Here is a 19329-nt window from a genome sequence, read left to right on the forward strand (position 1 = left end):
TCAAACACACAACAACAAGAAAAACTTTAAAAGGGTTGAGCACCTTTGATTTATTTTCTCACTTACATGCATGTATTTGGGGCTAAAAAAAAAACATTTTTGCAATTCCGTTTCATTAAAATTGCTGTACTATTTGTCTTTTACAGGCTGCTTCTTTCCCTGCTCATTCAAATTTGATGTGGTCTGTGGTCATAAATCAGCTGACAGTAGGCCATGGGGTCGGGGAGCACATAAGAGGAGTTACAAACTTTCTCATCTGAGCATCATAGTGGACTGACTGAAGGATTCTCAGTTAACTCATTCTGCAGCCAGGTATATAGGCCACGATCAGTATTTTGCTTGTGTATTTGTAAGCCACGAGTGGGTGATAAACACAGAAGTGGTGTCATGTTTATTATACTTTTCCTCTGCGTCCAAAGTGCTGCCTTCTACTGAATGCAGGTAAATACACATGCTCACCGAGCTATGCGGATTTACCGTATTCAATACATGTGTATTTTCTGTTGCGGAAACTAGCGTCTGAGCAAGAGAAACTGACATGCTGTGGTCTGCAAAGAGGCGCCGCATGTCAGTGTCCACAAGTGATCCGAAGGCAAAATGCACGCATAGAAATCCCATCCACTATGCTGGCACAGCTGATATCTGCAGGTTGGACCCTGTGTAAATGGGCGACATTAAACCTGCAGCAATTACTAAGTGTGGGCACTTACCCTAATAAATAGGCTATAAGTTGCAAATGGTGCAAAATTAGTTTGTTTGTTTTTTACTAGAATTGCATGCATTTCAGCCCAATAAAAATTTTTAAAAAACTAACAAATGTCACAAGTGAAGACAGACGATAAATGGCGCTATAATAATAATAATATCCGTGGTATAAGACAGCTATCAAAGTAATAATCCTCTTGTAATACAAAGCTCCAGTGTTAAGTTTCCATTGTGAGGGGCAGCGCTACAGCAATTAATCCAAGTTAGCTCTTGTGTACAGTGGAAACAATAAAGTTTAAAAAATAAAAAAAAAAACTGAAAAGTTTCAATCAGGTATCATTAAAAATACAGCAGACAAATGTGGGAATATTTGCTGGAGCCGATACTTGTCAGGTATGACTTCCCTACCTACGCTTGGAGCCTGACAAGCCTGATCCGTGCGCGGTGTGACCACAAGCAGACCCACATAGAGCTGGGGGGGCCGTATACTGGGGGGCCGTATACTGGGGGTGCATGCCTAACACCAGCACCACTGCTGTTTACAACACCACCACATCCGACAGGCAGAAGACTGTGTTTTTTGTGTTTTGTGTTTTCTGCTCTGAAATTCTGGGACACGAGTTTACACTAAACCTAAACACTGTTTTGCAACTAATAGAGATTACTCATCTAGTGTTGTGATCCCACAAGGCAAAACAGCCGACACCAGGGCGACACTCTGTGCCCCTGCTGCCCACACATCACCCCCAAGTGCAATCCAAATCAGCAGTGATGAGCCGAGAGCACAGCTGGAGGTTCGGCACAGTAGCAGCAGCCCTGCCTCCATGGTAGTGACAGCAGCCTCCGCCACCGGCCGCCTCCGCCACAGGCCGCCCCGCTCACCTTGCTGGATGTCCCCGTTGATGCCCCCCGGCAGCGGCACACTCAGCTGCCTCTCGGGCTCCGGCAGGCAGCGGCGGCAGAACGAGTGCAGGCAGGGCAGCAGCTTGGGCTCCGACTCCCGGCTCTGTAAGTTCTGCTTGCACACGGCACATGTATCCAGCAGGTTCATCACCGCGGACGACGTGGACGACGAGGCAGGAGTAGAGGAAGAGGCCGCTGTGGAGGAGGGGGCCGGACTCTCCTCTGCCGGGGCAGCCATTGGCACAGCTGAGGCCGCAGCCTTCTCCCCGTTCTCTGCCTCCTCCATGGCCTGGGCCTCAGTCCCCGCGGCGCTCCCGTCCTGTCCGCTGCCATTGTTGTTGTTGCTGCTCACTGAAGCTTCCGTCTCTCCGCCACCGCCTCCTTTGTTGTCCGCCATGTTTTTCCTCTTTGAACCCCTGAACTGACCGCTTCGCGACGCCAACAGCGCACGTACAGTACGCCGCTGCAATGAAGGCCACCCTCTCTCCCTCCCTCCCTCTGCTCTAACGGCCACGGCGAGGTGACGTCAGTTACGACGTGCGGGACACTGTAGATAGCGCATGCGTGGTGTACGTCTTCCGGAAGGAAGAGAGGACGGAGTGAGTTTGCGCCGCGTTTAGTGAGCTACGCATGCGCACTAGCAGACGAGTGGCGTGTTGCGCGGGGGCTCATCATTTCCACGCTCTGCGCTCACGTGGTCCTGACGCGTACACGCTCGTGTACTTATGGCGCTAGGGGTTACCTCACCGTGGATGAGCTGTTGTCCTGCTGAGACTTTTCCCGCTCATGGGGCGTGGCTTATGTTGTACCCGCTGACACACAGATTTAGCTGTTCTTCTTGCTGACGTGTTAACCCCTCAGGGACCGGATAGTTCTAGTTTTTGTGCTTTATTTTTTTCCTCCCTTCTATCAAGAGACATTAATTTTATATTTTTTCACAGTTATTATGGCCTAGAATTATTTTTTTATTTTTTTTGCTGGACAAGTTGTAGTTTTCATTTTACCATGGAAAGTACTGAAACACGGGGAAAAAAAGAACATTCAGAATGCAGTGAAAAAAAAAAAAGCAATTCTGCCATTGTATCTTGGGTTTTGCTTTCTCAGCCTTCATTGTGCAATAAAATTATCTGGAAACATAAGTCTTCTGAGGCAGAGATATTACCGCGATCTCTAATGTGTAATAAACAGTGCCGCTATAACTCGTAATAAACTTTATCAGGATCTATAACTTGTGATAAATATTACCGCGATGTCTGACATGTGATATGATTACCACACTATCTAACTCGTAATATATAATATGGCGCTCTCTGATGTGTGATAAATATTACCGCGATGTCTGACATGTGATACGTATTACTGCAATCCCTAATGTGCAATAAATATTACCACACTATCTAACTCGTAATATATAATATGGCGCTCTCTGATGTGTGATAAATATTACCGCATTTTCTAATGTAATAAAACGCGTAATAAATATATCTAATAATCTTTATATAGCGCCAACATATTCCGCAGCGCTTTACAGTTTAACTGTTTCAACACACAACAGTCATAAGTAACAACTTGAACAATACAATAATTAAAGCAACACAAGACGACCCTGCTCGTGAGAGCTTACAATCTACCATGAGGTGGGGGAGATACAAAGTACAGGTGTGTATTTACAATGATGTATTTACAATGATGGTCCAGCCATCTTCAGGGGTTGGGGGATAGATGGAGATAGTGAATGGGCTACACACACACAAACATAAAATGACTTTTATTAGGAAACGTGATAGGCCGCTCTGAACAAATTTGTTTTGAGGGAGCACCTAAAACTAAGCAAATTGTGGATGGTCCTAATATCTTAGGGTAGAGCATTCCAGAGGATTGGCGCAGCACGGGAGAAGTCTTGGAGTTGGGAGTGGGAGGTACGGATTAGTGCAGAGGTTAGTCGAAAGTCATTTGCAGAGCGCAGCGGTCGGCAATCTCTAATCTGTGAAAAATATTACCACAATCTACAACGTATAATAAATATTACTGTGGTATCTAACTAGAAATAAATATTTCCGCAAACTCTAATGTAAAATAAAAATTGCCACAATATCTAACTCGTAATAATTATTACTGCGATCTTTAGTTTAATAAATATTACCTCAGTATCTAACTCGTAATAAATATTACCGTGATCTCTAATGTGTGCTAAATATTACTGCGTTTTCTAACTTGTAATAAAACTCATAATAAATATTACCGTGATATCTATTGTAAAATAAATATTACTATAATATCTAACCCCGTAATAAATATATGACGTGTGATAAATATTACCGCAATCCTGTGATGTGTAATAAATATTACTGGGATCTTTAAAGTGTAATAAATCCTGGTGCAATCTCAAATGTGTAATAAATATTATTGTAATCTCTGATGTGTTTTAAATATCGTCGCGATATCTGATAAATGTTACCGCGGTCGTTAATGTGTAATACATTTTCCCGTAATCTCTAACTTGTGATAAATATTACCGCGATCTCTAGCGTGTAATGATTGTTACCACAATCTATAATGTGTCATAATTATCGCAATCTCTAATGTGTAATAAATATTACCGCAATCTCGAACTTGTGATAAATATTACCACCATATCGGACTGTGATAAATGTTTCCGTGATCCCTACTGTCTAATAAATATAATTGCAATCTCTAACATGTAATAAATATTACCCCGTTCTCTAACATGTAATAAATTATACCGTGATACCTGATGTGATAAATGTTACAGAGGTCGCTAATGTGTAATACGTTTTCTTGCAATCACTAACTTGTGATAAATATTACCGCTATCTCTAACATGCTATAAATATTAACCCGATCTCTAACATGTAATAAATGTTACTGCAGTCTATAATATGTCATAAATATTATCGCAATCTGTAATGTGTAATAAATATTACAGCAATAACTGCCGTGTGATAAATGTTACTGAGATCTCCAGTATGTAATAAGTATTACCGCAATCTCTAAAGTGTGATAAATATTACAACGATCTCTAATATATAATAAATATTACTGCAATCTCTAATGTGAATCAAACTGACCCTATGAGATAGGGAGGGGAAAAAGGGGAACAAACGCGGCACACGATCTAAGTGTAGTAAAAACTGTTTCTAAATTGCTCGCTATAATAGTTGCACTCACCAGAAACAGGCAAAATGAGGCATAAACAGGATCCCGCAGGAATCCCGAGGAGGCGGACTGCAGCTTGACCAGCTGGGCTCACGGGAGGCTTCAGACAACCGTGGTGAAAGCAATCAATACACAGAGAAGTACCCAGATAGTTGTCGGCGCTTCCATCACAAGATTCTCGTGGAAATCAAAGAAAATCGTTTCTTTCGGATTTACAGGATAAAATAACCCGTTTCGACTCTAACATCCCTGAGTTTTCTTCAGGTTATTTAAAAATTATGTATATCATACATAAAAAAGTGTAAATAATGTTGAGGGAGCTTTAGAGCCACACCCAACCAGATGAAAGGGAGGCTAATCCTCCACAAAAAAAAAATCCCAAAAAATTAAACTTTTTTTTTTATATATTACCTTTTTCCCTAAAATTCAACAACAATGCATGATTCAGTTGGCATTACTAATCAAACTTTTCACCCGCATCAGTCAGACCATTGGGAAATAAAGTCTGGAGTTTGCAATCTCAAGGACACAGGACAGAGGTTGAGTCAACTTTAATCTATGTCAACTGGCTGCAAGTGTGATTTAGTTATTGCCAACCCGTTAGGTGCCACAGGTAAGTTACAGGTGCTGTTAATTACACAAATTAGAGAAGCATCACATGATTTTTCGAACAGTGCTAATACTTTTGTCCACCCCCTTTTTTACGTTTGGTGTGGAATTATATCCAATTTGGCTTTAGGACAATTCTTTTTGTGTTTTTTCATTTAAGACAAATTAAATGAAGATAATAATACAAAAGAATTTGTGTTTGCAATCATTTTCAGGAAGAAACTGAGTATTATCTGGCAGAATTGCAGAGGTGTCAATACTTTTGGCCGCAACTGTATATTTGATTTCCATGAGAATCTTGTGACGGAAGCGCCGACAACTATCTGGGTATTTCTCTGTCTATTGATTGCAATCTCTAATGTGGGATAAATATCACAATAATCTCTAACATGTAATAAATATTACGGCAATCTGTAATTTGTGATAAATATTGCCACGGTCTCTAACGTGTAATATTACTGTGATCCCATATATGTGATAAATTTTACTGCAGTATCGGACGTGTGATAAATGTTTCCATGATCCCTACTGTGTAATATTATCGCAACCTCTAACGTGTAGTAAAAATTACCGCAATCTCTAATGTGTAATAAATATTACCCGATCGCTAACGGGTGATGAATGTTACTACGATCTCGAATGTGTAGTAAATATCGCAGTCTCTAAAGTGTAATAAATTGTACCGCAATATCTGACGTGTGATAAATGTTACCGCAGTCTGCGTTATGTAATAAATATTACCGCGATCTGTAGCGTGTAATAAATAATACCGCAGTCTCTAACTTGTGATAAATATTACCGTGATCTTTAACGTGCAATATTACTACAATCTCTGTGTAATAAATATTAGCACAATCTCTACTTGTGATAAATATTACCACATTTTCTAACGTTTAATAAAACTTGTAATAAATATCAAACTCGTAATAAATGTTACTGCAATATCTAATGTAAAATAAATATTACCAAAATATCTAATCCCATAATAAATATCTGACGTGATAAACCTTTTTGCGATTTCTAATGTGTAATAAATATTACTGCATTCTCTAACGTGATAATTACTGTGAAATCTGACATGTGATAAATGTTACCACAATTTCTAATATGTAATAAATATTATCGTGATCCCTTTAATAAATATTACCGGAATCTCTAATATGTATTAAATATTACGGCAATCTATAACGTGTGATAAATGTTACTTCAATCTCCAGTATCTAATACATTTTACCACAGTCTCTAACGTGTGATAAATATTACCACGATCTCTAATGTATAATAAATGTTACTGCAATCTCTGATATGTAATAAATATTACAACGATCTCTAGCATATAATAAATATTACCGCAATCTCTAATGTACAATAAATATTACCGCAATCTCTAACTTGTGATAAATATTACCTCAATCTCTAACGTGTGCTAAATATTACCACAGTATCTAGCTTGTAATAAATATTACCACAATCTCTAACGTATGATAAATATTACCGCAATATCTAACTCATAATAAATAGTACTGCGATCTCTAAAGTGTAATAAATAAATTTCTAATGTAATAAATATTAACTCTATATCTAACTCGTAATAAATATTACCTCAATCTCTAATGTGTGATAAATATTACCACGATCTCTACCATGTGATAAATATTACCATGATCTCTAACGTGATTATCCCATATGTGTGATAATTATTACCGCAATATCGGACGTGTGATAAATGTTTCCGCTATTCATACTGTGTAATAAATATCGCAATCTCTAATGTATGATAAATATTACCGCAGTCTCTAACATACAATAAATATTACTGTGATGTCTAACTCATAATAAATATTACTGCAATCTCTAATGTGTAATAAGTATTACCACAATATCTAACTCATAATAAATATCACCACAATTTCTGACGTACAATAAATATTTTCACAATATGTAACTCATAATTAATATTACTGTGATCTCTAAAGTGTAATAAACATTTCCACAATTTCTAACATGTAATAAATATTGCCTACATATCTAACTCATAATACATATTACCACTATCGCTAATTTGTGATAAATATTACCGCATTCTCTAAAGAGTAATAAATGTTACTGCAATGTCTAACTCGTAATAAATATTACCATAATATCTAACGTAAAATAAATATTGCCCCAATATCTATCCCTGTAATAAAATTTACTACAATATCTAGCATATAATAAATATTACAGTGGTATCTAATTCATAATATATACTGCTCAAAAAAATAAAGAGAACACTAGAATCCCACATCCTAGATATCACTGAATGAAATATTTCAGTTGCAAAGCTTTATTCATTACATAGTAGAATGTGTTGAGAACAATAAAAAATAAAAATGATCAAAGTAAATCAAAATGAATATCCCATACAGGTCTGGATTTGGAATGATATTCAAAATCAAAGTGGAAAATCAAATTACAGGCTGATCCAACTTCAGTGGAAATGCGTCAAGACAAGGAAATTATGTTCAGTTGTGTGTGTGGCCTCCATGTGCCTGTATGACCTTACAACGCCTGGGCATGCTCCTGATGAGGCAGCAGATGGTCTCCTGAGGGATCTCCTCCTAGACCTGGACTAAAGTATCCGCCAACTTCTGGACAGTCTATGGTGCAACATGACATTGGTGGATGGTGCGAGACATGATGTCCCAGATGTGTTCAATCAGATTCAGGTCTGGGGAACAGGCCGGCCAGTCCATAGCTTCAATGACTTCATCTTGCAGGAACTGCTGACACACTCCAGCCACATGAGGTCTGGCATTGTCCTGCATTAGGAGGAACCCAGGGCCAACCGCACCAGCATATGGTCTCACAAGGGATCGGAGGATCTCATCTTGGTACCCAATGGCAGTCAGGCTACCTCTGGCGAGCACATGGAGGGCTCTGCGGCCCTCCAAAGAAATTCCACCCCACACCATTACTGACCCACTGCCAAACCAGTCATGCTGAAGGATGCTGCAGGCAGCTGATCGCTCTCCATGGCGTCTCCAGGCTCTGTCACGTCTGTCACATGTGCTCAGTGTGAACCTGCTTTCATCTGTGATTAGCACGGGGCGCCAGTGACGAATTTGCGAATCCTGGTGTTCTGTGACAAATGCAAAGCGTCCTGCACAGTTTTGGGCTGTGAGCACAACCCTCATCTGTGGACGTAGGGCACACAGACCATCCTCATGGAGTCAGTTTCTAAACATTTGTGCAGACACATTCACAGTTGTGGCCTGCTGGAGGTCATTCTGCAGGGCTCTGGCAGTGCTCCTCCTGTTCCTCCTTGCAAAAAGGCTGAGGTAGCGGTCGTGCTGCTGGGTTGTTGCCCTCCTACAGCCCCCTCCACTTCTGGTGTACTGGCCTGTCTCCTGGTAGCGCCTCCAGCCTATGGACACTACGCTGACAGATGCAAACCTTCTTGCCACAGCTCGCTTTGATGTGCCATCCTGGATGAGCTGCACTACCTGAGCCACTTGTGTGGGTTGCAGATTCCGTCTAATGCTACTACGAGCTACGAGTGTGAAAGCACAACCAATATTCAAAAGTGACCAAAACAGCAGCCAGAAAGCATTGGTACTTAGATGTGGTCTGTGGTCCCCACCTGCAGAACCACTCCTTTATTGAGTGTGTCTTGATAATTGCCAATAATTTCCATCTGTTGTCTATTCCATTTGCACAACAGCATGTGAAATTGATTGTCAAACAGTGTTGCTTCCTAAGTGGACAGTTTGATTTCACAGAAGTTTGATTTACTTGGAGTTATATTCTGTTGTTTAAGTGTTCCCTTTATTTTTTGAGCAGTGTATATTATCACAATATCTAACTGTAATAAATATTACAGCAATATCTACCTTGTAATAAATATCACCATAATCTCTAACATATAATAAATATTACAGTGATTTCTAACTTGTAAAGTTTTATGTTTTAATAGTTAAAAAAATAAGACTTATAAAAAAAAACAATAGTTGTCAGCATTTTCTGAGATCTGTAACTTTTTATTCTTCCGTAGATGAACCTGCCTGGCGACACAGCATTTTATCTTAAGTACCCAGATGTCTATTTTCAGTAAGCCAGGAGTCATTGACTGTTATCTATGTGTTGACTTTTGAATTTATGCATTTTTTTTTTCAGTTGGTCAAGAGTCTGAAATGTTAACTCTTCTTGTAGGTAAATTGTTATTTTTGAATGGCTAATGTATGGGTATTATATCGGTCCCTACAACTTATTGTCTGCTATCTTTGTAAAACAGTGACGCAGAATAATTGAGCAATGATGTTTGCTAATATGTTGATTACACGTTGTCCAGGCCAATGCAAAAAGAGAAGGAAAAACTATAACCTGTGTATGAAGGCTTTAAGAACAGTTGTGGACTATAAAAAGGGATCTATTATAACCATATATCCAGACAGAAAAGACATCCAGACATTCAAAGAACCAGAGACTCTTTACAAGACAGCAGCCAAGACATCACGACTCCATCATGAGGAACACAGATTTGATCTTCTACAGGATGCTAGCTTAGGAGCCCATGGCCCCCGGCTGAAAGAATACAGATCTGCTCCATTGACCATCGCTGAACTATGGTTACGTTTGGGGTAGTCAGGATTTGGACCTTTCAGTCACCTGATCCTTATGGATTCATTTGTGAAAGCTAGGAATGGGACCCACCAGTCACCTGGCTCCATGGAGATGTTCGAAGAAGCCAGGTAGGGTTGTGAATGTCCGGTCACCTGGCCTTGTACCTCCATGTACTGCCATTTTCCTAAGCTTGTCATTACTTCCTCTCTTTGCGTGCAACAGGTGGGGTATCGGCCCTGGAATCTCTGAAGTCACAGCTGCCCTTATCCCAGCGAGTCAGTAGAGGGATGAGACTCTGTAATTGTGCATCATCTTGGGTATTGTGCTGGGACTTTTCTACTTGTTGTTTGCCTGTTATGTAGTTCAATAACGTATTGCCACACTGTTTTACTCTACCCTGCGTTGTCTGAGTAGTGCTCTTCTCACGGTAAAAGCAGATCAGGCATTCGGTGGGATGATCCTTGGTCCATTCGGTTTCAGCTAGCAGACTAGTGCATGCACTGTTCCCCGTGTCTCCACAACCTGTACGAGGCCTAGTTTTTTTTTTTATTCAAAAAGGAAACAAATTCTTCTGTTATTAACGTCATACAGTAAGGGACCTGACTTGAAAAACATTTTGTAGCATCTAGTGTGTTATAGAGACCTGATCGTTGGTTAAAAAAAATTCTGTGATTAACACGATACAGCACACTATATTTCAACTTTGAATTTACTGTCGCTGCAATTCAGCTGTTTGCAGAAGTAGTGCAGTGTTTAAAATCTAATATTTGGTTGTTAATACTGTGCTCCTACAACACTATCTGAGCAACATGACTGGTAAAAAGTGTGGTCATAGTGGAAGGGGAATTAGGCTTGGTGTTCAAGGTGTACGTGAGGAAGGTGGTAATGTTTGTGAAAGCACTATAGTGAAGCAACGTCACGTCCTGTGCAAAGACAACTGACATGTTACTGGACAGGCTACACCACTACCTTTGTTTGGCAGGCTGTTATGATCCTAGTGGTAGAGGATCTCTGGTATTCTGGCTCAGTGTGCAAAAAACATAGAACTGCTCTAGGGAGGTGGAAACTGGGCTAACCGCTTACCTGATCCTGACACAACAACTAGAAGTAGCCGGTGAACGTGCCTACGTTGATTCTAGACGTCTCGAGCCAGCCGGAGAACTGACTACCCCTAAAGGGAAAATAAGACCTCACTTGCCTCCAGAGAAATTAACCCCAAAGATATAGAAAGCCCCCAACAAATAATAACGGTGAGGCAAGAGGAAAACACAAACGTAGAGATGAACTAGATTTAGCAAAGTGAGGCCCACTAATCTAGATAGGCAGAAAATAGAAAGTAAACTATGCGGTCAGCAGAAAACCCTGCAAAAACATCCACGCTGAGTATTCAAGGACCCCCGCACCGATTGACGGTGTGAGGGGAGAATATCAGCACCCTAGAGCTTCCAGCGAGCTAGAAAATCACATTTTGAGCAAGCTGAACAAAAAACACTGATAATGCAAATGATCCAAAGTATGCAAACTGGACTTAGCTTTTCTTGCATGAGACAGATGGCAAGGAATCAGGAGGAGACCAAATAGGACTGAATACATCGATACCAGGCAAGAGACTGAGTCCTAAGGAAGACTAAATAGGGAACACCCACAGATTAATGGAACAGCTGAAGTCCAGGCCTGCAGAAAGACATGACTCATACACTATTATTAGTGACCACAAGAGGGAGCCCCGAAACACAGTTCACAACAGTACCCCCCCTTGAGGAGGGGGTCACCGAACCCTCACCAAGACCCCCAGGGCGATCAGGATGAGCAGCGTGAAAGGCATGAACCAAATCAGCCGCATGAACATCAGAGGCGACAACCCAGGAATTATCCTCCTGACCATAGCCCTTCCACTTAACCAAATACTGAAGACAACGTCTAGAGATACGAGAATCCAAGATCTTCTCTACTACGTACTCCAACTCGCCCTCAACCAAAACCGGGGCAGGAGGCTCAACAGCAGGAACCACAGGCACCACGTACCGCCGCAACAAAGACCTATGGAACACATTATGAATAGCAAATGACGCTGGAAGGTCCAAACGAAAAGACACCGGGTTAAGGATTTCCAAGATCTTATAAGGACCGATAAAGCGAGGCTTGAACTTAGGAGAGGAGACCTTCAAAGGAACATGCCGAGAAGACAACCAAACCAAATCCCCAACACGAAGTCGGGGACCCACACCGCGGCGGCGGTTGGCAAAACGCTGAGCCATCTCCTGTGACAATTTCAAATTGTCCACCACATGGTTCCAAATCTGCTGCAACCTATCCACCACCGAATCAACCCCAGGACAGTCAGAAGGTTCAACCTGGCCCGAGGAAAAACGACGATGAAAACCAGAATTGCAGAAAAAGGGCGAAACCAAAGTGGCAGAACTAGCCCTGTTATTAAGGGCAAAGTCGGCCAGAGGCAAAAAGGTCACCCAATCATCCTGATCAGCAGAAACAAAACATCTTAAATACGTTTCCAACGTCTGATTAGTTCGCTCGGTTTGGCCATTAGTCTGAGGATGAAAAGCCGATGAGAACAACAAGTCAATACCCATCTTAGCACAAAAGGATCGCCAGAATCTGGACACAAATTGGGATCCTCTGTCAGACACAATATTCTCAGGGATGCCGTGCAAACGAACCACATTCTGAAAGAACAAAGGAACCAAATCGGAGGAAGAAGGCAACTTAGGTAAGGGCACCAAATGGACCATTTTAGAGAAACGATCACACCACCCAGATGACAGACATCTTCTGAGATACTGGAAGATCCAAAATGAAATCCATGGAAATGTGCGTCCAATGCCTCTTCGGGATAGGCAAGGGCAAAAGCAACCCGCTGGCACGAGAACAGCAAGGCTTAGCCCGAGCACAAATCCCACAGGACTGCACAAAGGAACGCACATCCCGCGACAAGGAAGGCCACCAAAAGGACCTAGCCACCAAATCTCTGGTACCAAAAATCCCAGGATGCCCTGCCAACACCGAAGAATGAACCTCGGAAATAACTCTGCTGGTCCATCTATCAGGAACAAACAGTCTCTCTGGTGGGCAACGATCAGGTCTATCAGCCTGAAATTTCTGCAACACTCGTCGCAAATCTGGGGAAATGGCAGACAAAATCACTCCCTCTCTGAGAATACCAGCCGGTTCTGAGACTCCCGGAGAGTCAGGCACAAAACTCCTAGAAAGCGCATCAGCCTTCACGTTCTTCGAACCAGGCAAGTATGAGACCACAAAGTCAAAATGGGAGAAAAACAACGACCAACGAGCCTGTCTAGGATTCAGACGCTTGGCAGACTCGAGATAAATCAGATTTTTATGATCAGTCAAGACCACCACACGATGCTTAGCTCCCTCGAGCCAATGTCGCCACTCCTCAAATGCCCACTTCATAGCCAACAACTCCCGATTACCAACATCATAGTTCCGCTCAGCAGACGAAAATTTTCTGGAAAAGAAAGCACATGGCTTCATCACAGAGCCATCAGAGCTTCTCTGCGACAAAACGGCCCCCGCACCAATCTCAGAAGCATCCACTTCAATCTGGAAGGGAAGAGAGACATCCGGCTGGCACAAGACTGGTGCTGAAGTAAACCGGCGCTTCAGCTCCCGAAAGGCCTCCACGGCCGCAGGAGACCAATTAGCAACATCAGAACCTTTCTTTGTCATATCCGTCAAAGGTTTAACTACGCTAGAAAAATTAGCGATAAAACGACGGTAAAAGTTAGCAAAGCCCAAGAACTTCTGAAGGCTCTTAACAGACGTGGGCTGAGTCCAGTCATGAATGGCACGGACCTTGACTGGGTCCATCTCCACAGTAGAAGGGGAAAAAATAAAACCCAAAAAAGACACCTTCTGTACTCCAAAGAGACATTTTGAGCCCTTCACAAACAAAGCATTATCACGCAGAACCTGAAACACCATCCTGACCTGGTTCACATGGGACTCCCAATCATCAGAAAAAAACAAAATATCATCCAGATAAACAATCATAAATTTATCCAGATATTTCCGGAAGATGTCATGCATGAAGGACTGAAACACAGAAGGGGCATTAGAGAGTCCAAACGGCATCACCAAGTACTCAAAATGACCCTCGGGCGTATTAAATGCTGTTTTCCATTCATCTCCCTGCTTAATACGCACAAGGTTATACGCACCACGAAGATCTATCTTGGTGAACCAACTGGCACCCTTAATCCGAGCAAACAAATCAGACAACAATGGCAAAGGATACTGAAACTTGACCGTGATCTTATTCAGAAGACGATAATCTATACAAGGTCTCAAAGACACATCCTTTTTGGCCACAAAAAAGAATCCTGCACCAAGAGGAGAAGAAGATGGACGAATATGACCCTTCTCCAAAGACTCCTTTATATAACTCCGCATCGCGGCATGCTCTGGTACAGACAAATTAAAAAGTCGACCCTTAGGAAATTTACTACCAGGAATCAAATTTATAGCACAATCACAGTCCCTATGAGGAGGAAGGGCACTGGACCTGGGTTCACTAAATACATCCTGGTAATCAGACAAAAACTCAGGGGTCTCAGAAGGAGTGGAAGAAGCAATAGACACCAACGGAGTATCACCATGAATCCCCCGACAACCCCAACTTGACACAGTCATAGCTTTCCAATCCAAAACTGGATTATGGATCTGTAGCCATGGCAGACCCAAAACGACCACATCATGCAAATCATGCAGAACAAGGAAGCGAATCACCTCCTGATGTACAGGAGTCATGCACATGGTCACTTGCGTCCAATACTGAGGTTTATTCTCCGCCAATGGCGTAGCATCAATTCCTCTAAGAGGAATAGGAAATTCCAACGGCTCCAGGACAAAAGCACAGCGCCTGGCAAACGACAAATCCATCAGACTCAGAGCAGCACCAGAATCCACAAAAGCCATGACTGAGTAAGAAGACAATGAACAAATTAAGGTCACAGACAAAATAAACTTAGGCTGTAAAGTACTAATGGCGACAGGATTAACAATTCTTTTTAAGCGCTTAGAGCATGCTAAGATAACATGCGTTGAATCACCACAGTAGAAACACAACCCATTTTGATGTCTATGATTTTGCCGTTCGGCTCTGGTCAGAATTCTGTCACATTGCATAGGGTCAGGTGTCCGTTCAGACAGCACCGCCAAAGGATTAGCAGATTTGCGCTCCCGCAAACGCCGATCAATTTGAATGGCCAGAGCCATTGAATCATTCAGACTTGTAGGGATAGGAAACCCCACCATCACATTCTTAATGGCTTCAGAAAGACCATTTCTGAAATTTGCGGCCAGGGCACACTCATTCCATTGAGTAAGCACGGACCATTTCCGAAATTTTTGACAATATACCTCAGCTTCGTCCTGACCTTGAGATATAGCTAGCAAGGCCTTTTCGGCCTGATTTTCAAGATTAGGCTCCTCATAAAGCAAACCAAGCGCCAGAAAAAACGCATCAACATTCACCAATGCAGGATCCCCTGGCGCCAGAGAGAAGGCCCAATCTTGAGGGTCGCCACGAAAGAAGGAGATAACAATTTTAACTTGCTGAGTGGAATCCCCAGAGGAACGAGGTCTCAGAGACAGAAACAATTTGCAATTATTCCTAAAATTCAGGAACTTAGATCTATCTCCAAAAAACAGCTCAGGGATAGGTATTTTTGGTTCAGACATAGGACTATGAGTGACAAAATCCTGAATGCTTTGCACCCTTGCAGCAAGCTGATCCACATTAGAAGTCAGAGTCTTAAAATCCATGTCTGCAGCAGAGCTCAAAACCACTCAGAGTATAAGGGAAAGAAAGAAGCTAGACAGACTGCAACAAAAAAAAAAAAAAAAACCTCAGAACTTCTTTTTAATCCCGCCTCTGCGATGCTTTAAACATTTACTGCGGCCTGGTATACTGTTATGATCCTAGTGGTAGAGGATCTCTGGTATTCTGGCTCAGTGTGCAAAAAACATAGAACTGCTCTAGGGAGGTGGAAACTGGGCTAACCGCATACCTGATCCTGACACAACAACTAGAAGTAGCCGGTGAACGTGCCTACGTTGATTCTAGACGTCTCGAGCCAGCCGGAGAACTGACTACCCCTAAAGGGAAAATAAGACCTCACTTGCCTCCAGAGAAATTAACCCCAAAGATATAGAAAGCCCCCAACAAATAATAACGGTGAGGCAAGAGGAAAACACAAACGTAGAGATGAACTAGATTTAGCAAAGTGAGGCCCACTAATCTAGATAGGCAGAAAATAGAAAGTAAACTATGCGGTCAGCAGAAAACCCTGCAAAAACATCCACGCTGAGTATTCAAGGACCCCCGCACCGACTGACGGTGTGAGGGGAGAATATCAGCACCCTAGAGCTTCCAGCGAGCTAGAAAATCACATTTTGAGCAAGCTGAACAAAAAACACTGATAATGCAAATGATCCAAAGTATGCAAACTGGACTTAGCTTATCTTGCATGAGACAGATGGCAAGGAATCAGGAGGAGACCAAATAGGACTGAATACATCGATACCAGGCAAGAGACTGAGTCCTAAGGAGGACTAAATAGGGAACACCCACAGATTAATGGAACAGCTGAAGTCCAGGCCTGCAGAAAGACATGACTCATACACTACCATTAGTGACCACAAGAGGGAGCCCCGAAACACAGTTCACAACAGCAGGCACACAGCGGTACGCCTTGTCGATGATGCCCAGAAAGAGTATGTACTTGAGTGAATGGCAAGTGCAGCTTCAAGTGGCCTCTCCTCCTCTTCCTCCACCTCAACATCACACCCAGTACAGTCCACAGATGTGGCACCCAAATTACTTTTGATTCCCCCCGCGTCCCAACTATCCAAACGTTCAACTAACTGTATGGAACCACAGATAGGTGAATCTGAAGAGCTTTTCACACATTCTATGCCATGTTCATCAGAAGTGTACGCAAAAGCTTCACAGAGTCAACGGCAGGAAATCTGCCCAAAATTTTTTTTAGCTTGGATCTATGGGCAGGAAGAAGTATGGTCCGAACAGCATCCTGAACCTCATCATCAGACTTTAACCCCTGAGGGGGAGGTGATCCTGATGAGACACAGATATCTGAGGCTCACATGGACAGTACTGTGCTGTCAGGACAAGAAGAGGAGGAGGGTGACTCTAATGATGAGGAATGTGATAACACAGGTGATGATGTTGATGAGGTGTTAGATCCCAGTTGGCGTGAACATAGAGGCACACAGCTGAGTAGGTCATCTGAGTAGGAAGACGAGGAGGTTACATTGCACCGTCCGTCGCAGACATGTAGTGATGCAGCCACGACTAGCAATGCATCCTCAGCCATAACTGTGCCTCTAACCAGCATCGTCTGCGGGTCTGCCGCTCGCAGGGGTGGCAAGGGTTGCTTAGCCTGGGCCTTTTTTGACACTTCAAAGGATGAGACAACTCAAGTAATCTGCCAAATTTGTAAAATAAAACTCAGTCGAGGAAAAAAGTGCAATAATTTACCTACTACATGTATGAACCTTCACATGCGCAATCAACATGCTTTTGTGTGGGAATCCCACTGCACAAAAATGCAGACCAGCAGACATCAACCACTATCACCCGTCTCATCAATCACATCTGCTGCTTCTTTCTCCTCTGTTACCATGCCAACTATTGAGATGCAGGTTTTTGACTGCAGAACCTCAGGTTCTTTACCTGATCGAGTCACACTGACTGAGAGGTCGCCTTCAGCTGTAACAGATGCGGATATGCCTGCTGTTTTTGACCTACCTCAGAGAACGATCACACCACAAGTTTCTCAATCCACAGTAACATCTCCACCTGCACCTCTCTCATGGTCCAGCAGTTTGTCCAGTTCACCGTACTAAGCCCTCTCACAGCACTGCAGCCAGACCTCCTACACATGACAAAGCTAAGAGGTTTAACTCCTACATCTCCAATTTGTTGGCCACGGAAATGCTGCCTTCCCGCCTGGTGGATACCGATGGTTTCCGAAAGCTGATGGCGGTCGCAGTCCCCCAGTACCAATTACCCAGTCGCCATTACTTTTCTAAGAAAGCTGTGCCTGCGCTACACCAGCATGTAGCAGATAACATCACCCATTCCTTGACAAAATCTCTGTCTGCGAGGGTGCATTTCACCACAGACACTTGGACAAGTAATCATCACACCACTAAACCCACATGAAGTAACAGTGGCACAAAAACCGATAAACTAAGTAACCACACAAAAAGAAAAAATTGGTATATAGTGCCAATATGCACAGAAAATTGTTTATTAAGTAATATAGAAATAAAAACAGAATGACATAAGAAATAACAATGAATACAAGGTAACTGCTAAGAAGCAGGGACCACCATAAATAACACTACGTGCTGCATGTAACATACACTATAGCTACCATATAAACATGACCTGCTACAAATACTATATTCTACACAGTGTAGGGGAAAACAGAATGTTGCCCAAAAATAGTAACAGAAGCCATCTAGCAGAGCCTAAGTAACTAAATATATAAGTAGTGGCACTTACATGAAAAAATATTCAGCAGTATATGGCGTCCCCGCCGCCCCAACGCACGTTTCGCTTCTTTGTCAGGAGGCGCCTCCTGACGAAGAAGCGAAACGTGCGTTGGGGCGGCGGGGACGCCATATACTGCTGAATATTTTTTCATGTAAGTGCCACTACTTATATATTTAGTTACTTAGGCTCTGCTAGATGGCTTCTGTTACTATTTTTGGGCAACATTCTGTTTTCCCCTACACTGTGTAGAATATAGTATTTGTAGCAGGTCATGTTTATATGGTAGCTATAGTGTATGTTACATGCAGCACGTAGTGTTATTTATGGTGGTCCCTGCTTCTTAGCAGTTACCTTGTATTCATTGTTATTTCTTATGTCATTCTGTTTTTATTTCTATATTACTTAATAAAAAAATTTCTGTGCATATTGGCACTATATACCAATTTTTTCTTTTTGTGTGGTTACTTGGACAAGTAAGTATGGCCAAGGGTGTTACATCTCGTTAAATGGGCACTGTGTGACTCTTGTGGTTGTGGGGACAGGCGCTGCTCCACAAGTCTTGGAATCCACAAGGCTTGCAGACCAAACCTCTACATTTAACACTTCCTCCACTGCTTCTGCCTCCACTATCACCTCTAGGGCCTCCACCTGCGCCCTCAACTTCTGCCTTCACGAGACACGCATTCCAACAGCGCATAGCGAACCCCTACCACCTCCGTACTGCGCAGCCAGAGCTCACTGTAATCAGGCAGTCTTAAAATTGATATGCC

At 42.4% G+C, this 19329-nt stretch overlaps 1 protein-coding gene across 4 annotated transcripts in view; it reads right to left on the reverse strand.

Annotated features, from left to right (window-relative positions):
* TRIM33 (tripartite motif containing 33) overlaps positions 1-2190 on the reverse strand; it is a 218282-nt gene extending 216092 nt beyond the window's left edge. For 2 of the 4 annotated variants that reach the window (XM_077294964.1, XM_077294961.1), the window contains exon 1: positions 1588-2116. In XM_077294964.1, the coding sequence (XP_077151079.1) occupies positions 1588-2005 (418 nt within the window). In that variant the 5' untranslated portion in view covers positions 2006-2116. Of the gene's footprint in view, positions 1-1587 lie in introns of all 4 variants that reach the window. The other 2 variants (XM_077294962.1, XM_077294965.1) reach the window with 2 other exon arrangements.
* Between the last annotated feature and the right edge of the window lie 17139 nt (positions 2191-19329).

The sequence above is a fragment of the Ranitomeya variabilis genome, chromosome 3, assembly GCF_051348905.1.
Source record: "Ranitomeya variabilis isolate aRanVar5 chromosome 3, aRanVar5.hap1, whole genome shotgun sequence".
NCBI classification, from domain to species: Eukaryota; Metazoa; Chordata; class Amphibia; order Anura; family Dendrobatidae; genus Ranitomeya; species Ranitomeya variabilis.